We start from the raw sequence: 27,734 nt of genomic DNA on the forward strand, positions 1-27,734 counted from the left end.
GATTTATTCATAGTTTATTTTTACATGCACGAGTATATCTGATTTTGATATAAAAGCATGAATTTTCCAGTTGAACTATTAAAATACAAACAGCATTAAGATATAAACAGTTATCAAGCTCTCTGACACGAACATTTTATGGTTATAAAAACAAATAGCTTTATAAATGTATACAGTGAGGCAGTATTTGAAATCGCCGGAGGCCTCATTTATACTTGTTGCTGTAAGTGCAGCAGAGACATAACCCTGGGCCAAAATCCAAATTCACAAACATGTATGCATAAGGCATACAAAAACAAAAAAACAAAAAAAAGTTAAAGGGACCTTCTAGTCCCCTCAAAAAATTGACGAAGGCCAGAAATGACCTTTACAGAAAAAAAGCTGTACTCACCTGCTCAACCCCCCACATGACAGACTACTACACATGATCACTGTAGGCCAGGCATGTCCAAACTGCGGCCCTCCAGCTGTTGCAAAACTACAACTCCCAGCATGCCCTCATAGATGTAAGCTATCCAGGCATGCTGGGAGTTGTAGTATTGGAACAGCTAGAGGGCCGCAGTTTGGACATGCCTGCTGTAGTCATTCACTAGCCTCAGTGATCACCTGGAGGAGCTGGCCAGGTCGTTGCTGCAGTGCGGCTCTTGCTACCCCAATATTGTACCCAAGTACCAAGTTGGAGCAGTCACATGGACTAGTTGATGAACTCGTCACTACAGCACAAAAAACAGACTAGTAAAGTGGCATTACTTGAACACCAGGCAATTAAAAAAGTATTTTTTTCTCCCAACTTTTCTTCCAGCTCTCATTTTTTGGGGGTCCCAGAAAACCACCAAGTATGACTAAAGCCTAATGGCTTTGACAACTCAGTACTGAGAGTCATCAAAACCTGTGGCAAGAGGCATGCATTTCTGTGGAAAGTTGAAATCTGATTGTCTTAGGGTTCTCATAAAGAACTATCCATCTTTTCTTCCATATTCCTTTTTCTCAATTTACATGGGATACAATATTTTTTTAAATCTGCGTCAGACCCAGACATGCTTTGAGTAGACATTTTCATATTCCACTCACAGGAAAAATGTGGCCACAGTATTTTAGCTCTAGCCTCTCTACCCCCCCACAAGAAAAAAAAAAAACCTAAGAAAAACTAAACACAGCAAAGACTTTGAAAGTGCCCTAAAACACCACTTGCAGTTAATAAGATTGTTTTAATAATGTAAAATTCCGTTCAGACACAGACGGTTTCTTCCAGAAACAGTGGCGTACTTAACTTGGCTCCTTCAAAGCGAATCGGGCCAAGTTACAATACCACACTCAATCTGTCGACTGAAATAGCCATGATTTTGCCATCCTGCACAACCCTTCAGCAGGGAACAAAGACCTTTGATGAGAGTGCAAATAAGTCCTGATATTCAAGGTGATAAAGCTATTGTTTTTACAGGCAAAAGAGTTTCATACTTCACTGCCAATTTTCAATGGGCATGATTTTAAGTAGCAGTCACTAGTATTCACATGTAAACAAAAAAATAAAAATAAAAAACGACAACTTACAAAAGTTCTGCCTACAAACATTCTGCTTTCACAGTATAAAATCAATTTGAGTGCATTTTACAAATTGTATTAAAATGTAATTGTATGTGTGCAAAATAAAATAAAAATATTACAAACATTACATCACATGTAAATCGGAGGTGTACAACCACCTGGAATGCAAATTTATTTTTGAAGGGCTTTTCAGAGACTGGTAACCCATGGTCAGTGGGTTGGGCATGGTGGAACAAAAAAACAAAAAAAACTCTCCACCGCTTCTGGATCAGAAGAATGATGTGCCATCTACACGCACATCAGTCAATCAATTGTGAACTGTAGGTGACCGCCAAGCTCAACACTAACATATTACAAGCCTAGTCTTGTAGAAATTTTCTTTCAGGGGGAATCCGAACAATACTTGCCAAGAACAACGCTCTTCATTCCTTCTTTTATCATCAGACTATTGGCAACTATATGAAAGAAAAATCCAAATCACATCTTCCATGGTGTAAAACACTTTGATGTCTTTGATCCAATCCATTTTGTCAAACGTGTTCATTCTTGGTACAGTTCACAGTATATCCGTCGGCCTTTATGCTGTGGTAGAGAGAACTTTATCCACCCCCGTACCATTCTTTATCTGCCTAAATCAAAGTGTACACATGATTGAGTTTAAGATGCGTTATGGAGCTTCACAGTAATCCATTTTGGGACCAGTTGCCACAATTACAGCAACTCTACACTCCCATCTGTATATCAGCAAAGTTGTAAAAGTTGTCCACATCATGTGAAGAGGAGGTCTTGCTTTCTGAAACAAACACCTATTTTGTGCAAGAAAAGAATATACAGGTATTAAAGGCCAATAACAAAAAATACAGGTTAATAATCCAAATTCATGTCAGTTTTTTCACACGACACTAACCTTATACATACAGTACATTGAGACTACAGATATGTAGTGCACAATGTGACTGCTAGGAACCTTTGGTTCAGGCTTGTGGAGTCAAAGCAAATTTTGGGTAGAGTTGGTAAAAAAAAAAAAAAAAAAAAAAAAAAATTTTAAGGGCGTTATCCACGGGTAAAACATGCCCCACAATGCCCGAACCCGCGGCCTGCTATTGGCTGCCCAATCTCCCGGACAAAAAATAAAAAATGAATACAAAAATATATTAAATATTTATGCGACTTAAGTCAGAAAAAGTGAAACCGATGCTTCAGAAAAATGGTGCTCATCGTAAACAGCACATTTCTCAATGTATTTACAGCAAGAAGCTGAAAAGGAGATAATCGCTGGGCACCCTCCCTCCCGGGCCCCGTAGCAGCTCCTTAGTCTGCCTTTACTGAAGATACACCACTGGTTCTGCATTACCAAACCATGGATTACATCAGTGACCAGAGTTCAGTGCTCACCAGCTGGAGGAGACTGAACATCACCTATAGGCTGTGCACACAGGTTTCTTTTAGTTTTTGAAAGATTGCCTAAAAACACAGCAAAAAATAAATAAATAAAAATAAATTATGTACCACTAACTGCTCAAAGAAAATGACGGATCCAAATATTGCTTAGAAGCCTATAGGAAATATTAAAAGCATTTCAATGTAGTGGTGTTTTCAATCCGACCCCCATTGTTGTTTTTCCTTTTCTACACAAAACACAGGTACAATGTGTTGCTTTTTTATAGCATTTTAAATCACTGCCTCTCTCCTCACCCCCCATACAGCTGTCCATAGAAAGGAATATTCCCAGGGGGGCATATACTGTCCTTAGAAGCTTAACGACTGGACTTTCGTTTTTGCATTTTTTATTTTTCCTCCCCATATTCCAATAGCCATAATTTTTTTATTTTTCCGTTCACATAGCCATATGAGGTCTTATTTTTTGGGAGAGATTTTTTTATAGTACCATTTAATTTACCATGCCTTGTATTGGGGGGAGAAAAAAAAAAATTGTGGAATAAAAATGTCAAAAACCTGCCCATGCATTGGCAGTCCCCAATGCATGGGCAGAACTTTTTTATATTTCTGTATACAGAGCTGTATAAGGACTTTATGCTGGACAAACTGTAGTTTGCATTGGTACCACTTTTGGGATATGTACAACTTTTTTTGGGTGGGAATAGGAGACTATAAAATGGCAAATCATGCGTTTTCATTCATTTTTTTTTCTGTTGTGCGACTCCCCACGCAGGATAAATATTTTAATAAGTCAGACATTTTCGGATCCAGCAATACCTGTTATGTTTATTTTTTTATTGTTTATGTATTTTTAAATTTAAAAAATTGAGAAAGGAGGGGGTCCATTTAAACTTTTAATATATATATTTTTTTAACTTACCGGTATATAATTTTTCACCCCTTTTGATGCCTTGTACCATAATAGAGAACTATTATGATATAAGGGATTCTGCCGCTCTGCCTGCTGAGCTGTGCCTCGTACACAGCTTTGCAGGCAGATAACATGACAGGCACCTTCAGTAGGCCCAGGCTGCCATGGTAACCAATTACAATTTCACAGCGGGGGCTCCAATCGAAGGCAGTGGGAGCCATTACTGATCCTGGTCATTATGGAGTGGGCTCAGCGCAGCATTGTATTTTGGGGTCTGAGGTCTATATAGTTATTTTGGGTTGTGATAAAGGAGTCATGTGCACTAACCAGCCACCAGGAGATGCAGGGCAGATCATATAGTCCGCACGGGCCATTGAGGAGGAGAGACAGGGAGTAGCCGATTTATGATATCTACTGTCCCTATATGCTGTAAATCAGCTACTCCCTGTCTCTACTCCTCAATAGCCAGCGCTGACTGCATCATCTTCCTGCCCGTAGGTTGGTTAGTTTTTCAGTGAGCCGGGGATACAGAAGAATTATTCACTGCCAGCACAAGTGGAGCGTGAGGCAAACACTGAAATTTTTTTATGCCAGTTTTCTAGCATACAGCGGATGATAAATGTCTTCCAATATATTTGAGTATGATATTAGGGGCAAGGGGTCCCAGACCCAAAACTGTACTGTCATTGGACTTTAGTTATGCATATAGAGAGTCTGTGTAAGCATGTATTTTGCCATATGCATGTATGTAGTAGCTGTGTGTATGTTTGCTTATCCAAGTAGTTAGTATGTCAATGTGTATGTTGTATCAAAAGACAGTGTGCAGTCACTAAGGTGTTCATTGTGCCACCATTAAAATGCTTCCTCCTCCCTCTGCTTTTGGGCTCAGAAGACAATATCTGTTTTGCGGTCTGCAAATTGCGGATACCAAAAACACAGATACCTGCCATGTGTGTTTCAAATTTTGCGGAACGGAACGGCCACCCTAATGATTAAAATGCCTATTCTAGCCCGCAATTGTCAACAAGAATAGAAACATAGAATGTGTCGGCAGATAAGAACCATTCGGCCCATCTAGTCTGCCCAATATACTAAATACTATGAATAGCCCTTGGCCCTATCTTATATGAAGGATGGCCTTATGCCTATCCCATGCATGCTTAAACTCCTCCACTGTATTTGCAGCTACCACTTCTGCAGGAAGGCTATTCCATGCATCCACTACTCTCTCAGTAAAGTAATACTTCCTGATATTACTTTTAAACCTTTGCCCCTCTAATTTAAAACTATGTCCTCTTGTAGCAGTTTTTCTTCTTTTAAATATTCTCTCCTCTTTTACCTTGTTGATTCCCTTTATGTATTTAAAAGTTTCTATCATATCCCCTCTGTCTCATCTTTCTTCCAAGCTATACATGTTAAGGTCCTTTAATCTTTCCTGGTAAGTTTTATCCTGCAATCCATGTACCAGTTTAGTAGCTCTTCTCTGAACTCTCTCCAAAGAATCAATATCCTTCTGGAGATATGGTCTCCAGTACTGAGCACAATACGCCAAATGAGGTCTCACTAGTGCTCTGTAGAGCGGCATGAGCACCTCCCTCTTTCTACTAGTAATGCCTCTTCCTATACACCCAAGCATTCTGCTAGCATTTCCTGCTGCTCTATGACATTGTCTGCCTACCTTTAAGTCTTCTGAAATAATGATCCCTAAATCCCTTTCCTCAGATACTGAGGTTAGGACTATCACTGATTTTATATTCTGCTCCTCGGTTTTTACGTCCCAGGTGCATTATCTTGCACTTATCAACATTACATTTTAGTTGCCAGATTTTTGACCATTCCTCTAGTTTTCCTAAGTCCTTTTCCATTTGGTGTATCCCTCCAGGAACATCAACCCTGTTACAAATCTTTGTATCATCAGCAAAAAGACACACCTTACCATTGAGGCATTCTGCAATTTCACTGATAAAGATATTAAACAATATGGGTCCCAGAACAGATCCCTGAGGTACCCCACTGGTAACAAGACCTTGGTCTGAATATACTCCATTGACTACAACACTCTGTCTGTCCCTCAGCCACTGCCTAATCCATTCAACAATATGGGAGTCCAAGCCCAAAGACTGCAAGTATAAGATCTCCCTGAAGTAAACCCATGCCGTTTTTCATCTTTCAATCCATGGGATTTTAGATGTTCCACAATCCTCTCCTTAAGTATGGTTTCCATTAATTTCCCCACTATTGATGTCAGGCTTACTGGCCTATAGTTGCCAGATTCCTCCCTACTACCTTTGTTGTGAATGGGCACAACATTTTCTAATTTCCAATCTTCTGGGACGACTCCTGTTGCCAGTGATTGGTTAAATAAATCTGTTAATGGTTTTGCTAGTTCACCGCTGAGCTCTTTTAATAGCTTTGGGTGTATCCCATCAGGCCCCTGTGACTTATTTGTATTAATTTTAGACAGTTGACTTAGAACCTCTTCCTCTGTAAAGACACATGCATCAAAAGATTCATTAGTCTTCTTTCCTAACTGAGGTCCATCTCCTTAATTTTCCTTTGTAAAAACTGAACAGAAGTATTCATTGAGGCAGTCAGCTAGTTCTTTATCTTCTTCCATATACCTTCCTTCTTTTGTTTTTAATTTGGTAATTCCTTGTTTTAGTTTCCTTTATTCATTTATGTATCTGAAGAATGTCTTATCACCTTTTTTCCCTGACTGAGCCAATTTATCTTCTGCCTGTGCTTTAGAAGCTCTTATAACTCGTTTGACCTCTCTCTGCCTAATCTTATAAATTTGCCTGTTATCCTCGTTTTTTTTTATTTATTTTTTATAATTCCTAAATGATATCTTTTTGTTTTTAATGATTTTGGCCACTTCTAAGTACCACAGTGGTCTCTTCCTTTTTTTGCTTTTTACTGACAGGCCTAATGCAATTTTTTGTTGCCTTCGATAGTGCCACTTTTAAGTAGTCCCATTTCTCCTAGACTCCAATAAAACTGTTCCAGTCTGATAGGGACTCGTATACCCCTAATCTAATTTTAGAAAAGTCAGTTTTTCTAAAATCTAAAACTTTTGTTTTTGTGTGGTGCGACTCAGTCACTGTACTTATAGTAAACCATACTGACTGGTGATCACTAGATCCCAAGCTTTCCCCTACAGTAATATCAGAATAGTGCACGTTCTCTTTTTTTGTGGGGCCACAGGACAGAAATACAGATTTGGAACTGATGCAGACACAAATAAACGGTCGCCTGACTGAACCATTACCCTTCAGTGCTATATTATTTTTTTCAGCAACCTGCACCATTTCACTTGTACCGGACCGGCTGCATGTGCTGTTCTCCCTATATCGTGCACTTTTGTATGAATAAATGGACTATTCGTAATGGGGTGAATTCCGTGTAAATATTCTTTATGCTGCATTCTACTTATGTGTCTTTTGAACACTGACCACCCCCTTTATTCATTACTTTTTGTTGCTCTACGACAACCTGGATTCCAGTGGTCTTGGCGAGTACTGCCGACCATCTATTTTTCTATTTGAGTCCCATTTCACTTTCTGCCTCAGGCAGCAGAAAGGTGGGCACACTTCTGACTAAACTTGCCCTAAAGAGACTGTTTAGTTTTGCTGTTTCTCTCATTTCATAGGTAATTTTATTTTTGCCCATAAAAATACACTGTACGGACAAAAGTATTGTCCTGCACGTTACACCAATAAGCTTTTCCCGACATCCTATTCTAAATCCAGACAATAGTATAGAGTTTCTCCTCGCTGTGCAGCTAAAACACCTTCCACTCTTCATACTACATCTTTCTTCGTTTCTTTTGTTGGAGTGATGTTTTTTAATTACACAACCTTTTTTTCAGACTTTCCTTTAGTGAAGTCTAGGAAACAGTCTTAAACACCTCCACCCCCAAAAAAAAGATACTACAAAAGAACAATAGTACTCACCTTTGTACCACTAAAAATGCTGGCAATGGCCTCCTGGCAGGTCTGTACAGCTCCATCTCCATTAAACTCCAAAGCAACAACTGACCCTAAATAAAACATAAATAATTTATATACATTACATATATTTTGGTGGATGACTTTGTATTGCTAACCATTCCATGATGCCAGTCTTACCACAAAATTTTATACAAAAATATTTCACCTGAATAATCCAATTCAAATGTGCACCTCCCATTAGGCTATGTGTTCACATCCGAGATTTTCGTTATACAATGATTAGCAAAGCCCCACACCTATGGTAAATTTGCGATATATAGATATATCCCCACAAGGTATTACAACTATAAACGCCATACCATTTTCCAATAGAGGCAAAAACTCGGTGGCTCGTTCTTTAAACACTCTTTTTGCGTCTTCTGGTTTCATTGGAACTTCTTTAGTCTGAATGAGCGATAAACCCTTGGCGATCATCTGTAAATTAGGATATTATGACACACAGTTAAAACCCAAAAATTTATGCAAATGACCAAATGCTTCAACTAAGAATGTAAAGGGTTTGGCCAGTTTCAAAAGGACACATGCGAACCACCGCAAGTTAAGAATGTATTTTAAGGCTTCATTCACACGTCTGCAAGTGTTGTCCGCACCTGTCCTGCAATTCTGCGGAACGGGTGCGGTCCCATTCATTCTCTATGGGGACTGAATGGATGCGGAGAGCACACTATGTGCTCTCCGCATCCGCGTTTCCGGAGCGCGGCCCCGATCTTCCGGTCCGCAGCTCCGGAAAAAAAATAAATAGAGCATGTCCTATTTTTGTCCGCAATTGCGGAGAATAGGCATTTCTACGGGGGTGCCGGCCGGGTGTATTGAGGATCCGCAATGCATTACGGACATGTGAATCATCTGAGACATCGGTGGTTCATGCGTAGGATATGCCACCAATGTCAAATAGGTGCTGGTCCCAGAGGTGGGATTCGCACCTATCTCTAACAGGGCCCCCCAAAGTGAACAAGGGTGCACCGCACAAGTGCCGCATGCCCTCCATTCACATCTATGGGCGTACCGAAAATAGCTGTGCACCAACTCGCATAGAGGTGAGAGTATATACGCAGTGAGCTCTCTATTCACTTCAATGAGAGTTCCAGAAAAAGCCAAATGTACTTGCTCTGCTATTTCAGAACTCCCATAAAAGTTAATGGAGAGCATGCTCCACATGATCGATGTGCTCTCCTTCGCTTTGTGGGCCCCATTCTAAAGCTAGATGCGGGTCCCAAATTACAACCCCTTCAACTATCAAGTTGCATATGGATTAAAAGCAATGGATTGGTAAGCTAAAAAGGTATCATTCCATTCAGTAGAGCTGACCCTACAAAGTACAGTGCCTGGTTTACCACTGAATTTCCTGGTGACAACCTCCCTTTAAAGAGGACTTTTCACCAGAATTAAACTTCTAAAGTAACTATACAGGCATGTGGAGCGGCGCCCAGGGACCCCCCTGCACTTACGGGTGAACGGAGTGGCGCCCAGGTATAACAGTAAGTGCAGGGGGGTCCCTGGGCGCCGCTCTACATGCCTGTATAGTTACTTTAGAAGTTTAATTCTGGTGAAAGGTCCTCTTTAAGCAACCGTACTGTGGGACTACCTTGTAATGATACTTTCAGATATGATCCAAGATGGAGCCATTTTGTAAAGGGGATATATGCAATTGGGGAAACAGTATTGCTCTTGTCAAGCTCAGCCCCAATCACTTCCATAGGGCTGAGGTCCAACCAATACCCATGGACAGGAGAGGGAGGGTACATATGGCGCTCTCTATAGTAAGTACATTTAAAATGCCATGAACACTTTCTTTGAAGAACCTGGGAAAACTGTAGCCATTTACCTCATCAATCATCTTTCTGGCATTTGCTATGGTATAATCTCCAGCAAAGAAAACCACCAAGCAGGACTCATCGCTTTTCTTCTGTCTCTGTCCCCACGTGACGGGAACTATGCTCCTAGTAACATCCATCGAAACACGTACAGCTTTCAGTTCCTCATTGTCGGGTAGCGGGACATAATCCTGGATTTTACAATCACTGTGAAGAAGACTCCAGTTGGTCTCTCCAGACACTGGGGTGAAATCATGGATGTTGCTCCATGTGTTGTTGAAGATGCTCAACCCAGCATCCTTGAACTGTGCGGCCAGTTCTGGATAATAGAACTGGAAACATCCAAACTTCATGCCAGTGGAGGATTCTATGATGGGCTGAGTAGTACAGCTCAAGAATATGTCCATTTTCCTGCAGTCCCTTGTGCGAAACTGCTGGCAGGCCACGATACATTTACAGTCCTTACAGTCCCGGAAGAACACGCTGCCTTTAATAGGCCCTAAGAAGATGCGGCAGTTTGTACAGTCATCAATGGTGATGGTAGCGGAGTGGTCAAAAATATAGATGTTACAGTTCTCACATTCCTGGATGACAAATTGTTGGCCTGCAACTTTATCCGGCAGCCGTCCTACCGTTTCATCTTTGAGGCCATTGAACATGTAGTCCTTTGGGTCCACCTGTGGGTCGTAAATTGGCAATATTTAGTTACTTCGGAATTTCAATTTTTCAGACTAAAAAGGATGACACACACCCTCATCAAGTATACATTTTTATGATTATATAGATGAAAATCGCAGTATGGCAAATAAAGAGAATGCATATTGTAAAAATGCAACTCTGAAAGTATCAGAGTATATTGTACACCATGCAATACACTTTCCGGTCCAGGAGGAGAAGCCCTTTACAATTCCATCCGCAGGATGTCCATTAGAAATGTGTGGTCACAACATCAGCTGGCTGCAGGGGTTTAACCACCCAGACCCACAACGATCTGTAGATCACCAGCATTCTAGAAGGGTGCACTTACACACTGCAGATTTTGTTGCAGAATTTTCCGTAACTTAAAATCTATTCAATGGGGTGGCAAGAACAAGAATTGCTGCAATTCAGATGAATGGAATCCATTTTCAACTGTAGAAAAATTCAACAATATCCCCAGGGTGTAAAGACAGCCTAAGGCCTCATACACACGACCGTATGTATTTTGCAGTCCGCAAAAAATATGGATGACATCCGTGTGCATTCCGTATTTTGCGAACGGTCCGCAAAAGAAATGGAACGGACATAGAATAAAAATACGTTTGTGTGCATGAGGCCTAAGAGTTCTACCAGCCGAGCGTTCTGGATCTTCTCCTTGGAACTGAATCACTAGATGAAGTAAGAGCAGATTAGTTCAGGACCGTGTTAGTTAGGCCATGTACACTTCTGTAAAACTTCCAATACAATATAAAGGTAAAAATCCAATATAGAGAACACTATAATACTCCAATCATACAAGTATAAAGTAAACCTGTATAATAAACAGTCCCAAGATCACAGGCAGACAATGAGCCCGCAAGAGACTGCGTTATATCCTGTATACACATACAGTACCTTTGGTTTGTCCTCTGTTTCTCTCCATTTTGAAGAACATTTATTTTTCCTCACAATAAAAATAAATAAGTCAATGAAAAAAAACTAATATTGCTCATTTAACCCCCTAAAGGGGACCCGTCACCTCTCACGACAAGTCTGTTTTAGCAACTATTTGCATTACGCATGCAATCATTCTGGAACATCAATTCTTATGACTATGTTGTACCATTCCTTTATTATTCCTGCTAGAAGTTATCAATGAATTACTAGCAGCTTGCAGTGAAGGTCCGGCTGGGTGTTACCTGTTGTGGGTGTTCCCCTGCACAGCCCAACACTGGCAGCACTGATTGGATAGTATGTCACACCCATTTGGCCCTACACTGCAAACGGCTGGCAAATCATTCATAACACAATAAATGAATGGTACAACATACCATACAGTTACATGAAAAGAATTGGTATTTCAATGGCGATGCAAGAAGTTGCAAAAAATAAAAAATAAATGTCAGAAGAGGTTACAGGTCAACTTTAAAGTGAACCTGTCACCTTTCCAGACATGCATGCATAGCTACATGAATCCCCCATGTAATATCAATTCTGGAGCATCTATTCTTATGTCTTATGTGCCGTTCCTTTATTATTTCTACTGGAAGTCATGAATGAATTGCTAGCAGTCTGCAGTAAGGGTACATAGGGGTGGTAACCAGTTGAAGGTGTCTACCTGCCCAGTCGGACAATGGCAGCACTGACTGGATAGAGTCACACTGTGCAGTAACACCCCCCCCCCCCCCCAAACTGGTTAACGAGAGAGATTAGAGATTGCCATCTATAAAAAAATAAAAAAAAATTCGGACAGCACTCCAGACGGTTTCTTCGGTAAAGCAAGTAAAGTTTAATCACCCATGTGGTGGCAGCAAAAAAGCAACGTTTTGGCTCTACATGAGCCTTTCTCAAGCGGCTTGAGAAAGGCTCATGTAGAGCCGAAACGTTGCTTTTTTGCTGCCACCACATGGGTGATTAAACTTTACTTGCTTTACCGAAGAAACTGTCTGGAGTGCTGTCCGATTTTTTCCATTGTCTACTAGTGGGTAAGCTCCAGTTGCCGTACTTGGACCTTGCACCCGTTTTTTGCTCTATAGGTGGTGCTGCCGGTAGATTTTTTACTAATATATATTTGTGGGACGAGTTATTTTTTTTTTAAATGGCACCATTTTAGGGTACATACAGTACAGACCAAAAGTTTGGACACCCCTTCTCATTCAAAGAGTTTTCTTAATTTTCATGACTATGAAAATTGGAGATTCACACTGAAGGCATCAAAACTATGAATTAACACATGTGGAATTATATACATAACAAAAAAAGTGTGAAACAACTGAAAATATGTCATATTCTGGGTTCGTCAAAGTAGCAACCTTTTGCTTTGATTACTGCTTTGCACACTCTTGGCGAGCTTCAAGAGGTAGTCGCCTGAAATGGTCTTCCAACAGTCTCGAAGGAGGTCCCAGAGATGCTTAGCACTTGTTGGCCCCTTTGCCTTCACTCTGCGATCCAGCTCACCCCAAACCACCGATTGGGTTCAGGTCCGGTGATTGTGGAGGCCAGGTCATCTGGCGCAGCACCCAATCACTCTCCTTCATGGTCAAATAGCCCTTAAACAGCCTGGAGGTGTGTTTGGGGTCATTGTCCTGTTGAAAAATAAATGATGGTCCAACTAAACGCAAACTGGATGGAATAGCATGCCGCTGCAAAATGCTGTGGTAGTCATGCTGGTTCAGTATGCCTTCAATTTTGAATAAATCCCCAACAGTGTCACCAGCAAAGCACCCCCACACCTCCTTCTCCATGCTTCACAGTGGGAACCAGGCATGTAGAGTCCATTCGTTCACCTTTTCTGTGTCGCACAAAGACACGGTGGTTGGAACCAAAGATCTCAAATTTGGACTCAGACAAAAGCACAGGTTTCCACTGGTCTAATGTCCATTCCTTATGTTCTTTAGCCCAAACAAGTCTCTTCTGCTTGTTGCCTGTCCTTAGCAGTTGTTTCCTAGCAGATATTCTACCATGAAGGCCTGATTCACACAGTCTCCTCTTAACAGTTGTTCTAGAGATGTGTCTGCTGCTAGAACTCTGTGTGGCATTGACCTGGTCTCTAATCTGAGCTGCTGTTAACCTGCGATTTCTGAGGCTGGTGACTCGGATGAACTTATCCTCCGCAGCAGAGGTGACTCTTGGTCTTTCTTTCCTGGGGCGGTCTGCATGTGAGCCAGTTTCTTTGTAGCGCTTGATGGTTTTTGTGATTGCACTTGGGGACACTTTCAAAGTTTTCCCAATTTTTCGGACTGACTGACCTTCATTTCTTAAAGTAATGATGGCCACTAGTTTTTCTTTACTTAGCTGCTTTTTTCTTTCCATAATACAAATTCTAACAGTCTATTCAGTAGGACTATCAGCTGTGTATCCACCTGACTTCTCCACAACGCAACTGATGGTCCCAACCCCATTTATAAGGCAAGAAATCCCACTTATTAAACCTGACAGGGCCCACCTGTGAAGTGAAAACCATTTCAGGTGACTACCTCTTGAAGCTCATCAAGAGAATGCCAAGAGTGTGCAAAGCAGTAATCAAAGCAAAAGGTGGCTACTTTGAAGAACCTAGAATATGACATATTTTCAGTTGTTTCACACTTTTTTGTTATGTATATAATTCCACATGTGTTAATTCATAGTTTTGATGCCTTCAGTGTGAATCTACAATTTTCATAGTCATGAAAATAAAGAAAACTCTTTGAATGAGAAGGGGTGTCCAAACTTTTGGTCTGTACTGCATGTAATGTATAACCTTATAACGTTTTTTTAAGTCCTCCCCTGCATAATGGAAACGGATCCGTTTTGCAGCCCATAGACTTCTATTATGACGGAATGAATAACAAAATGCCTCTAAAAGGCATTCCGTCATAGAATTGCGTTATGGTCCGTGGTAAGGGAATCCACAACGCAATTCACCTTTTACCACCAAACAAAGTGTAAACGAATTTCATAAGCGGAAATTTGCTCATCTCTACTGCTGCTGATTGCACGATGAATGAGCAAACGCTCGTTCATCGGGCAATCCAGATCTTTCAGTGTGCTGAAAGATGAAGATTTGCTGGCGGCAGATCGTGCCGTCTAATCACATTCTGCAGCCGGAAAACCACTGTACTGCATGAAAACGAGCAAGGGGGTGGCAATCACACCTCCCCATGTTTGCTGAGGAGATCTCTGCAAGTAATAGCAGGGGTCTCCTCCACTAGTGAGCAGGCGGTTGCCGGGAGGGATCGGGGTGTCTAAAACACCCTTTAGGCTTAACACTGGAGTAATGTTTGAACCAGCTCCTGAGGCTGTGCCATCACTGAATCCTGATGGTAAAGCTGCTTGAATAAATGTACTATTATGTCATACAGCCTTTCACTGATGACATGGGCCCATTTACCTACGGTATACTTAGTAGTGGTGGCGCAGGTTAGTGCAGCTTCACACAGTTTGCAGCTTTATCTCATTCAAGTAATCTCCTGCACCACCGCTAATAAGATGTTAACAATCAAGAGGGTGCAGTGCTCAGACAAATGCCATGACCCCTTCTTAAGGGTAGGACATTAATAGGCTGCAATGAGTTGTACTGACATAATGCAGTCAGTATAATTCATTACAGCGAAGGTCGATCAGGAACCCACAGCATTATAAACCATTATAATGCCATAAGGTCCTGTTACAGGAGCATTGGTCAGGAAGAAAGGAGCTGGTTTCCTGGAGTGAACACATTTGTCTGAAAACTGGCCTAACAAAGTCTTAAAGGGGTTATCCAGGAACTGATAAATCATAGCTTATTCTCAGGATAGGTCATCATTATCAGATCGGTGGGGGTCCAAGTCCCGGCAACCCTGCCGATCAGCCATTTCAGGGAGCCGCCGCATCGGCAGATTTCCAAGCACAACACCGCAAAGTGGCAGTGCTTGGTATTGCAGCTCTGCCCAATTGACTTGAATGGGGCTGAGCTGCAACTAGGCATTCATGGAGGGCCGGCTTCTTCTAACAACTGAACGGCGAGGGTCCCAGTGGAAAGCTCGTCAATACAAATTCCCAGATAACCCTTTTATTAATAGGTCTCATTCAGCAGCAAGACAACATACGAAGAGGAGCGAGTTAACGTCAGATTCAGACGTGAGAATGCACCTATTGAGCTAGTTTGGCAGCCATCCTCCATACACACACCCAGATTAGTCTTTGCACAGCTCCCATAGCTTTATCCTGGGCATCGCTGTACCCTCCCAGACTTACAAAGACAGCATTCACCGACTCAGACTAAACTAAGAATATTCCTGCAGATTTTCTTCAAATATCCGGCATACAGAGCAGGCAAAGAGAAACCTTATGTTTCATAGGGCTTACAGACATTTTATATACATGGACTCAGGAAGGAGATACAAATGGAGGCGGCTCTGCATCACGACTCCCACCCATCAGGCAGGTATGGCTTATCCCACGAATATGCCAGAGCCCAAGGCTAAACCAATTGAGGACACAGATTGTCATATATTAAATAACTTGATTACCTTTGTCTCAAGCCTAAAAATTTGTCTCCAGATTTAACCCCTTTGTAACTGCCCCGGGTACTTAGCACAAATATAAATGTTGGCAGCTCTACTTTAGTCCAGAGCACTGTATAGGCGTGCCAACAGATAAAAGCTCCTTCTCCTGAAATCTAGCTGGAGCAGGTCAGGTTCCTGGCCGTCAATGACCTATACTTCGTGATATGGCCCCCACAGAGCCCTGATCTCAACATCACCGAGTCTGTCTTGGATTACATGAAGAGACAGAAGGAACGGAGCAAATCTACATGCACAGGATCTCTGTTTAGTTCTACAAGATGTTCGGATATATTAAACACTCCTATTTTTTATTTTTATTTTTTTTAAAGCATTCTTACTTTGTTTTCCCAAGCCTGACTAAAACATTTGCACAGTACTCTTGTTTTATGGGAAAAGATTCAGCAAAACTTTTATTCATTTAAATGGGGTTTTCAGGAGTACAATACTGATGGCCTGTCCTTTAACCACTTCAGCCCCGCTAGGTGAAACCCCCTTCATGACCAGAGCACTTTTTACACTTCGGCACTACACTACTTTCACCGTTTATCGCTCGGTCATGCAACTTACCACCCAAATGAATTTTACCTCCTTTTCTTCTCACTAATGGAGCTTTCATTTGGTGGTATTTTATTGCTGCTGGCATTTTTACTTTTTTGTTATTAATCAAAATGTAACGATTTTTTTGCAAGAAAATGACATTTTTCACTTTCAGCTGTAAAATTTTGCAAAAAAAACGACATCCATATATAAATTTTTCGCCAAATTTATTGTTCTACATGTCTTTGATAAAAAAAAAAATGTTTGGGCAAAAAAAAAAAATGGTTTGGGTAAAAGTTCTAGCATTTACAAACTATGGTACAAAAATGTGAATTTCCGCTTTTTGAAACAGCTCTGACTTTCTGAGCACCTGTCATGATTCCTGAGGTTCTACAATGCCCAAACAGTAGAAAATCCCCACAAATGACCCCATTTCGGAAAGTAGACACCCTAAGGTATTCGCTGATGGGCATAGTGAGTTCATAGAACTTTTTATTTTTTTGTCACAAGTTAGCGGAAAATGATGATGATTTTTTTTTTTCTTACAAAGTCTCATATTCCACTAACTTGCGACAAAAAATAAAAAATTCTAGGAACTCGCCATGCCCCTCATGGAATACCTTGGGGTGTCTTCTTTCCAAAATGGGGTCACTTGTGGCGTAGTTATACTGCCCTGGCAATTTAGGGGCCCAAATGTGTGAGAAGAACTTTGCAATCAAAATGTGTAAAAAATGACCGGTGAAATCCAAAAGGTGCACTTTGGAATATGTGCCCCTTTGCCCACCTTGGCAGCAAAAAAGTGTCACACATCTGGTATCGCCGTACTCAGGAGAAGTTGGGGAATGTGTTTTGGGGTGTCATTTTACATATACCCATGCTGGATGAGAGAAATATCTTGGCAAAAGACAACTTTTCCCATTTTTTTTATACAAAGTTGGCATTTGACCAAGATATTTTTCTCACCCAGCATGGGTATATGTAAAATGACACCCCAAAACACATTCCCCAACTTCTCCTGAGTACGGCGATACCAGATGTGTGACACTTTTTTGCTGCCAAGGTGGGCAAAGGGGCACATATTCCAAAGTGCACCTTTCGGATTTCACCGGTCATTTTTTACACATTTTGATTGCAAAGTTCTTCTCACACATTTGGGCCCCTAAATTGCCAGGGCAGTATAACTACGCCACAAGTGACCCCATTTTGGAAAGAAGACACCCCAAGGTATTCCATGAGGGGCATGGCGAGTTCCTAGAATTTTATTTTTTTTGTCGCAAGTTAGTGGAATATGAGACTTTGTAAGGAGAAAAGAAAAAAAAATGAAAAATCATCATTTTCCGCTAACTTGTGACAAAAAATAAAAAATTCTAGGAACTCGCCGTGCCCCTCACGGAATACCTTGGGGTGTCTTCTTTCCAAAATGGGGTCACTTGTGGCGTAGTTATACTGCCCTGGCAATTTAGGGGCCCAAATGTGTAAGAAGTACCTTGCAATCAAAATCTGTAAAAAATGGCCGGTGAAATCCGAAAGATGCACTTTGGAATGTGTGCCCCTTTGCCCACCTTGGCTGCAAAAAAGTGTCACACATCTGGTATCGCCGTACTCAGGAGAAGTTGGGGAATGTGTTTTGGGGTGCCATTTTACATATAACCATGCTGGGTGAGAGAAATATCTTGGCAAAAGACAACTTTTCCTATTTTTTTATACAAAGTTGGCATTTGACCAAGATATTTCTCTCACCCAGCATGGGTATATGTAAAATGACACCCCAAAACACATTCCCCAACTTCTCCTGAGTACGGCGATACCAGATGTGTGACACTTTTTTGCAGCCTAGATGCGCAAAGGGGCCCAAATTCCTTTTAGGGGGGCATTTTTAGACATTTGGATCCCAGACTTCTTCTCACACTTTCGGGCCCCTAAAAAGCCAGGGCAGTATAAATACCCCACATGTGACCCCACTTTGGAAAGAAGACACCCCAAGGTATTCAATGAGGGGCATGGCCAGTTCCTAGAATTTTTTTATTTTTTGCATAAGTTAGCGGAAATTGTTTTTTTTTTGTTTTTTTCTCACAAAGTCTCACTTTCCAACTTAGGACAAAAATTTAAATCTTTCATGGACTCAATATGCCCCTCACGGAATACCTTGGGGTGTCTTCTTTCCGAAATGGGGTCACATGTGGGGTATTTATACTGCCCTGGCTTTTTAGGGGCCCTAAAGCGTGAGAAGAAGAAGTCTGGAATATAAATGTCTAAAAATGTTTACGCATTTGGATTCCGTGAGGGGTATGGTGAGTTCATGGGAGATTTTATTTTTTGACACAAGTTAGTAGAATATGAGACTTAGTAAGAAAAAAAAAAAAAAAAAAATTCCGCTAACTTGTGCCAAAAAAAAAATTCTGAATGGAGCCTTACAGGGGGTGGGCGGGGGGGGGGGGGGGGGGGGGGTGATCAACAGGGGGGTGATCACCCATGTAGACTCCCGGATCACCCCCCTGGTAAGGCTCCATTCAGACGTCCGTATAATTTTTACGGATCCATGGATCGGATCCGCAAAACACATGCGGACGTCTGAATGGAGCCTTACAGGGGGGTTATCAATGACAGGGGGTGATCAATGACAGGGGGGTGATCAGGGAGTGTATATGGGTGATCACCCCCCTGTAAGGCTCCATTCAGACGTCCGCATGTGTTTTGCGGATCCGATCCATGTATCCATGGATCCGTAAAAATCATGCGGACGTCTGAATGGAGCCTTACAGGAGGGTGATCAATGACAGGGGGGTGATCAATGACAGGGGGGTGATCAGGGAGTGTATATGGGTGATCACCCGCCTGTCATTGATCACCCCCCTGTAAGGCTCCATTTAGACGTCCGTATGCGTTTTGCAGATCCGATCCATGTATCCGTGGATCCGTAAAAATCATACGGACGTCTGAACGGAGCCTGACAGGGGGGTGATCAATGACAGGGCGGTGATCAGGGAGTTTATATGGGGTGATCATGGGTTTATAAGGGGTTAATAAGTGACGGGGGGGGGGTGTAGTGTAGTGTGGTGTTTGGTGCGACTGTACTGACCTACCTGAGTCCTCTGGTGGTCGATCCTAACAAAAGGGACCACCAGAGGACCAGGTAGGAGGTATATTAGACGCTGTTATGAAAACAGCGTCTAATATACCTGTTAGGGGTTAAACAATTCGGATCTCCAGCCTGCCAGCGAACGATCGCCGCTGGCATGCTGGAGATCCACTCGCTTACCTTCCGTTCCTGTGAGCGCGCGCGCCTGTGTGCGCGCGTTCACAGGAAATCTCGCGTCTCGCGAGATGACGCATATATGCGTGACTGTGCGCCAGCCTGCCACCTCCGGAACGCGAATCTGCGTTAGGCGGTCCGGAGGTGGTTAAAGGGTTTCCGTCACCAGATCTAACCCTACTAAGCTAGCTGACATTAGCGATGTGCTAATGTCAGCTGAACCCAACTAGTCTATTCCTACTTTTATCTAAGCCCCCGTTACGCCAGAAATCTAACTTTTATAATATGCTAATTAGCCTCTAGGAGCAGGGGGGCGTTGTTCCTGCTTCTAGAGGCTCCGTTCTCCCACCTTTGTCACCTCCCTCCAAGTCCTGATTGACAGGGCCAGGCAGCGCTCACATCTGTCTGGCAGCCCTGTGCTCTGGTGAAATCTCGCGGTATTCAGCATTTGGCGCAGTGAGGGAAAGACGCTAGCAGGCTGCCATCTTCCTCACGGTGCCTGCGCCGAACACTGAATGGCGCAAGATTTCACCAGAGCACAGGGCTGGAATTTTTTCGCGTCCGTGAAAACCTGCTTTATAAAAATACCACATGATCTAACCTGTCAGATGACTGTTGTAAATAACAAAATAAAAACTGCCACCCTATCCCGTCGTTTCCAAAATGGGGTCACTTTTTTGGAGTTTCTAGTCTGGGGGTGCATCAGGGGGGCTTCAAATGGGACATGGGGTAAAAAAAAAAAAAAAAAAAAAAAAAAAAGTCCAGCAAAATCTGCCTTCCAAAAAACATATGGCATTCCTTTCCTTCTGCGCCCTGCCGTGTGCCCGTACAGCAGTTTATGACCACATATGGCCATAAATATTGAGTTTTGTTTGGCTGTTAACCCTTGCTTTGTAACTGGAAAAAATTTATTAAAATGGAAAATTTGCCAAAAGAGTTAAATTTTATCTTTATATTCCATAAATTCTTGTGGAACACCTAAAGGGTTAAAGTTTGTAAAATCAGTTTTGAATACCTTGAGGGGTGCGGTTTGTAAAATTGGGTTATTTTTGGGTGGTTTCTATTATGTAAGCCTCAAAAAGTGACTTCAGACCTGAACTGGTCCTGAAAAAGTGGGTTTTAGAAATTCTGAAAAATTTCAAGATTTGCTTCTAAACTTCTAAGCCTTGTAACGTCCCCAAAAAATAAAATGGCATTCCCAAAATGATCCAAAACAAAGTAGACATATGGGGAATGTAAAATAACTATTTTTTGGAGGCATTGCTATCTATTATAAAAGTAGAGAAATTGAAAATTTGCTAATTTTTAAAACATTTTGGGTAAATTTGGTATTTTTTTTTTTATAAATAAAAATTGCATTTTTTTTTCTCCGTTTTACCATTGTCATGAAGTACAGTATGTGACAAAAAAACAACGTCAGAATGGCCTGGATAAGTAAAAGCGTTTTAAAGTTAAAGTTATTCACACATAAATTGACACTGTTCAGATTTGCAAAAAATTGCCTGGTCCTTAAGGTGAAATATGGCCGTGTCCTTAAGGGGTTAATGGGCTGAGCATGCCATGTGACCAATGAAGGTGACATCACTGGTCTAGGAAGAGACAGCGGTGCTCAAAGGGGGGGGGGGCAATGGCAGGTGGGGACGTGGGATGAGCCTCCCTCGCATTGCAGGGAGCACTTGAGGCGCCTGGCATATGGGGGACGTTTTTATAGTACTGATAACCCCTGAATCATTTCTTACAAAACTGCAGATTGGACTACATTTTCCTGGTGACAGGTTTGCATTAATGGCGATTTATAAATTGTCTGACCACGCAGATTGGTATATCGTAATGGTCTGTAGAAATCCAATTACCCCTATGAGTACTTTAATAGCACCAATTCCATAATATTGCCAAAAGAGAAGGCAAAAAGAGTTAACATAAGTTTGTTTTTCAAGAAGTTAACAGGCTGCCTGACATATGAGAAGTTACAGCAGCAGTAAAGTGTACCTGGCAGAATAGCAGGGAGACAGGAGGAGCCCAACGCTGCTGATCGTGGAGGCCTCCAATGATCTGATATTGAGGATCTATTCTGAGGATTGGTCATCTGTATCTGTTGCCCACAATAAGCCCTTGAAAGGGAATCTCACCAGTTTTCTGCTGTTCTCATTTTTATATCCCAACATCCCCAGCACAGGGGGACAGCCCCTGACCTCACACCCTCTGATTTGGGCCTCACAGTGACCGCATCACGCGCTTTTTTAGCGTTTTTTGTCCATGTGCTTTGACAGCCCACTGGCTAGCTAGCACTCACGGTCCTGTTGATAGGATTTTCTTTCTGTTGTCCGGTCCCACTGGCCTGGCCATCGTACCTGGAGCTTGAATAGGCCCCACTGGACCGTTCTATAGCGTCCACTAGCCATCACCCTGGCTCACCGACTTAGCTCCCACACCTGCAGCTAGCCCCTTTAGCTGGTCTAGCTGCTAATATTGCTCTTTTTTCAGGCACTACTCTGCCTGTTACCCTTTACTTTTTTACGTCCCCTGATGAGTTTTTCTAAAACGGAAACGTGACACGTCGGGACATCTCTAGGGCTCAATAGGGACACCGGCCCGTACTAGGGTTAGGTATCCGGACGGGGTCGCTCCTTGCGGAGCAAGAACTCCGTATAGGTAGGCAGGGTCTACTAGCCCCCCTTTCCCCTCACTAGGGATACACCAGGGACTATCACTCTCGACCTCACCTACCGTCCAGCACATCTTGGTACCATCCTTAATGCACGCGCTCCAGTGACCAGCACCCTCCAAGAATCGGACTTCTCCCCTGTGGCATCGCCAACCAGGTTCCTTCCACACAGACCTGTCCGTCCATCAAACCATCCAGGTGAGAACTTTCCATACTTATACTGGTGCATATTCGTGCAATTGTCTTTGGCCCATCTGGGCTTGTCTATCTATTTTTTGTATCCCTTTTTTGTGCCATTTATTTTATTACATCCTTATTAAACGCTAAGTTTTATTCCCTTTGATCCCCAGCAAGGGACCAGTACATTCATTTCACATAATTTGGGAATATTTGGTCAAGGCTCAAAGCTAGACCCGTGCACTTTTTTCACAACATCCCCAGCACACAGCGATGAGTCCTAAAATTCATGAGATCACAGATGGTACAAGGTTGGGGGGAGGGCCATGATGCTAGGGAGGCTCTTCCCTGTCACCGCCTGCCATTGGCTTATTCCCAAAGCAGCGGCAGCCCTGTCGGGACCAGGAGCAGCACGGGGAGCCAGGTAAGTAGAATCAGTGCGAGGGGCCGGGCACATGGGGAGCATTTTTTTGTCTCGGATAACCCTTTTACTGGTCAGTAGAGCACTCGTCTTTTGGCCAGAGATGGAATGCTTTACATGGACTACAAGTTTCACTTAACCAAGAGTCACCATTCTGGAGAATCCTGCCCCTCAACTCAAGCTTCTGCCAAGCCATTTCTTCCAAGTACAGTTATGAGTCACCTGGGGGTCTACATAGGAAATACTCCTGGGGGGCTACATAGGAAATAATACTTCACACACATAGCATGTCATTACACTGGATTTACAGAGATTCCAGTAGGTTTTTAATTGTGGGGAAAGCACAAGCCAAAACGTAGGATACAAAATCATGTACAGCTCAGGAGTAGTGCGGATGGGGAGCACCAACTAAATTATAGTTTTTTCCAATGCCTCACACTTTCAACATCTTTTTTGGACATATTTAGATCTAGGAGTGTCCAGGGAACACATGACTAAGTCTCATTTACAGTACTTCTGCTTTTCCCAAAGGGGAAATTACAGAAATGCAGTCATGACAAGTAACGTTTGAAGGGCTATTCTGAGCCAGTCATTTACGGCATATCCACAGGTCCCAGTTATCTCAGGAACGAGACTTGGCCACTTTGGGAACACACTGAATGCCAATGCAGGCATGGGAGCCTTCTCTGGGCTTGTGAGGACTCCTTCCAGCTATTACGGGTGACAGTGCAGCCCTTTAGAATAGCATCTTACGAAAGGAAATGTGTCAACTATGGTTTTTTCTGCTAGTTAAAACCAGGTAGTGACACATATCCTTTTTATAAACTGTTTTTCTTTTATGATTGCAGATTTGTTTATTCCATTCCATGAACATGATTATGGGGGCTGCCATCTTGTCTGTCGAGCTGTTATGCCATAGACCTAATGGACTGGAGGGGGATCCACTGACTGCTGAGGGAGAGTTTTCTAGGCATGCTCTGTGACCTGTGCAGAGGTCATTGTACCATAAGCTTTGACAATCACCTATTGTGAAAGGTGGATCCTGTGTATCTATATACGTGTTGCCTCATTGTAATCCTGCCTTTAATGATAATGAAATGACTGCTTTAAAGTGATCTAAACAGAACAAGAACTGCAGGATTTTTTTGTTTGTTATTATTGTGTTTTACTATAGACTGACATGGGAAATAAACATATTTTAAAGAGTTTTTTAGTGGCTAACAAAGTTAAAACATATTAGTTAAAAATTCCAATAACATTCACCATAAAGTGGTCTGACTGGTGACAGATACCCTTTAACCCCTCCAGCCAACGTGACGTACTTGTATGGAGTTGGCCCATCGCAGCAGGTGGGTGCCAGCTGTATAATATAGCAGGCACCCAGCCGCAATGATGCCGAAACCAGTCATTTAACCCCTCAGATGCCACGTTCAATAGCGATCGCAGCATCTGTGTGGTTGGGCAGAAGTATGCGGCTCCCTCTGCCTTTCAATCTGAGCCCCAACAGTGAAATCGCAGGGTTCTCTTCAGTTACCACAACAGTCTGGGCACTGCTGAAGCTTCCCAGACCTGTCATGGTAAGCTCTCTGCAAAGCTGTGTTCAGGCACAGTTCAGCAGGCAGGGCGGCTGAATCGCATTCACCGCAATACTTCTCTATTATGGTGAATGAGACAAGGATCAAAAGATCCCAGGTTCTAGCCCCCTAAAATATTATAATTTAAAATAAATCAATCACCCACCTTTACAAATAAAACTATAAAAAAAATATATAAATAATAATAAAAAGTTGTGCATACCCCAAAAATGGTAGCATCTGCAGATGGAAATTTTAAAAAAAGTTATGCAAAGAATATTTAGATTATTTTTTTCAAAGTTTTTATAAAATAATTGAGTATTCTATTGATTTTTTTTTCTATTAATCGAGTAATCTGATTCTTCTTAAAATAACGTACTGCTTTATAAAAATGTCCCTTTCCCAGTGCCTCCTAGGCCATCCACCATGTCCCCCACTGCTATCAGATCAGCAGCCCCTCCATCCAGATTGCCATGATATCCCCCTTCCCCAGTGCCTCCATGCCATCCACCATGTCGTCGTCCACCCCCCGATCAGCCCCTCCATGCCAAATCACAGGTGCCCCCATTAAACCCTCTCCCCCCGCCAATAACTTTATACATGCCAAATCACAAGTGCCACCATTCCACACCCCCACCAACTTTATACTTACCTTTCAGTGCAGTGTGTGCCGACACATGGAGTCCGCAGTAGACGCTTCTTCATCCCAGCATGCACTAGGGACCTGACGTCACACACAGCGTCAGCCAGCGCGCTGACTATGTGTGAACGCAAGGTCCTGCAGCGCACAGGAAGCCACTCACGTTTTGTGGTCATGTGGTTTAAACGAATCCTTGATGCAGAAAAACTGCATCAAGAATTGTTTTGCGTTGATTACATTGATTAAATCGATGAATCGTTTCAGCCCTAGTTCAGACACCCCGTTTAATGTGACAGGTTCCCTTTAAAGGGTGTAAGGCGTCTGGCCTTAATAATGACAATCCCTAGTGGTCCTCCTCTGTCCCCTAAAACATTAAAAACACACACACACACACACAACACTGACCGTCACTGCTCTGTTCTGGGACGCATTTGGTTCCCACAGGACCAGGAAGAGGCTTGGTCCGGTGATCGCTGTGTACGCCACTGCTGTCAAGTAGTGTTTAAGCTGCCGAGTCCTGTGACTGGTCGCAGCGGTCACAGGACCAAGCTGCTTCCTGGTCCTGCATGGACCGAAAGCAGCCCGGAAAACATCTGCTGCGGAACTGCGGACAGGTGAGTGGGTATTTTTATGTTTAGGAGCTTCTCAGCTCTAAGGCTAGACAACCCCTTCAAAACAATTGATCAGCAGAGTTGTCTTGAGTCGTCCTCTATCAATCTAATATTGATGACCTATCCTCAGGGCTGGCCATCAATATTCTGTACCAAGAAAAACTCTGTAGGCTGGTGTCACACACAGCTTTCTGTGACAGTTTCAGCCACAACCAAAAGTGGGTTGAAAGGTAATGTGAAACACATAGGAGAACTTTACTTCTCCTTCTCACTGGACCCACTTCTGGATTCGGCTGAAGAAAAAAAAAAAAAAAAAAAAACCTGCATCAAAAACTAAAAATAAATAAGTAAATAAATAAAAGTCTTGTGTCTCTGTGACACCACCCTTAAAGGGGTTGTCCACACCCTCACAGTTCAGCTTTTCTGCAGTAGCTTTGTCCACTGTGCAGTAAATGGAGCTGGTACTATTGAAGTGGCTGCAGTAACCAGCTCCAGATCACTTTCCATATCGCCGTTCCCCTAAAGATAGAACATGTTAATGGGTCTGCATGAAACAGACCACTTCCATATTTTGCAGATCTACGGTTTGTGGAGTTTCAAATGCTTACAGTCATGTGCATGAGGCCTCAAAGAGGCACTGACATCACTGCACCCAGAACTGAAGGCGCCATCAGCTTCGTCACCGGCGCAATAATCATCTTCACTGCTAGGAAAGCAGCAGACGTGGTGCACACGAGCCGTGCTAGCAAACCAGAGCACGGGTGAGAGAAATCTCCGCTAGACTCAAGCCTAGCACTGTCTGTCTATCTACGGGGAGAGGAGGCATCAGTATGGAGCACCAGGGGCATCGCTGGAGCGGTGTGCACACAACATGAGCCCACCTCCTGGTGCTCCAATGCCCCATATGCATAAAAAAATAAATAAAAGGTTTTACTCAGCTGGATCCACTGGCTTAATGGGGTTGATTCTGGTGACAGAGCCTCCGTTCCTGGTGCCCCGCCGTTGACATACACAGTATCCTAAACAAATCTTTATGTTGATTGATATTCTGAGTTTCTGGAAAACATCGTTGGATTTATATGCAAAACAGTTGAAGTCGCCAAGTGGTGGTCCCGATGCTAACAGTGCCCAACTGAATCACTCCCCGCAGCTCTCCTTGGTGACTGATCTGCACCTCCTTGTGGTCCCGACACCATTAAGCCGCTGGTTGTCATGACGAGCTCCATTCACTTGCTTGTCATTACACCGCCGATCCACAGGAGGCGACACATAGTGTAATGACCAGGAAGCAGCCATTGCACAGAGCGCCGCCTCTTCCTCAAACGGCTGATCGGTGAGGGTGCGGGGTGTCAGACACCCACCAATCAGATACTGATGACCTGTCCTGAGGATAGGTCATCATCAATCACTGCACAACCCCTTTAACTAATTTGCATATGAATCCAAAGACTTTCAGGGGTCAGAAGATAAACGGACATATGTTCGGGACACTGTGTATATGTCATCTACAGGGCACAAGATTTCAGACAGTGCAGGGTGTTGGACTACAGCTGTCACTCAAGAGGTAAACATCAATGGAAAAAAAAAAGTGCTACAGCAAACGTAGATGCAGCCCAGCCTTATACTAAAGTATATAGCAACGGATGGATCCCTCCAGATACAGGCAGCACCGGGACACACCTAGAGCTGCGCATCACCGCCCAGGGGCCACATCACAGGAGCTCACCTTCTCCCTCTTGTCCCAGCTGTACTGCTTGCTCTCCCCTCCATCCACTTGCTGAAGCTGCTCTCCGCCTGCAGGCTCCTTAGAGCTTTCCTTCCGCTTAGCTTGTTTGGAAAAGCAACAACCCATCTCAAAGCCAGGGGTAGGTAGGTCCGGGATACTCTCCTTACACCGAGACGTCCACTGCCAGCCAGCGCCGTACCCACTACATGGACGAGCCGCGCGAGCACGCTGGATTAGCCGCGGGAGC

The 27,734-nt window shown here is 42.9% G+C and overlaps 1 protein-coding gene across 1 annotated transcript; it reads right to left on the bottom strand.

Annotated features, from left to right (window-relative positions):
* On the bottom strand, window positions 1-27,734 carry RP2 (RP2 activator of ARL3 GTPase). Its single transcript, XM_044284843.1, has 5 exons — window positions 27,488-27,734; window positions 9,692-10,357; window positions 8,166-8,280; window positions 7,810-7,895; window positions 1-2,351 (listed from the first exon to the last, which is right to left on the bottom strand). The coding sequence occupies exons 1-5, from the start codon at window positions 27,611-27,613 to the stop codon at window positions 2,268-2,270; spliced, it is 1,077 nt and encodes a 358-aa protein (XP_044140778.1). The 5' UTR covers window positions 27,614-27,734; the 3' UTR covers window positions 1-2,267.

Source organism: Bufo gargarizans, chromosome 3, assembly GCF_014858855.1.
Source record: "Bufo gargarizans isolate SCDJY-AF-19 chromosome 3, ASM1485885v1, whole genome shotgun sequence".
NCBI lineage: Eukaryota > Metazoa > Chordata > Amphibia > Anura > Bufonidae > Bufo > Bufo gargarizans.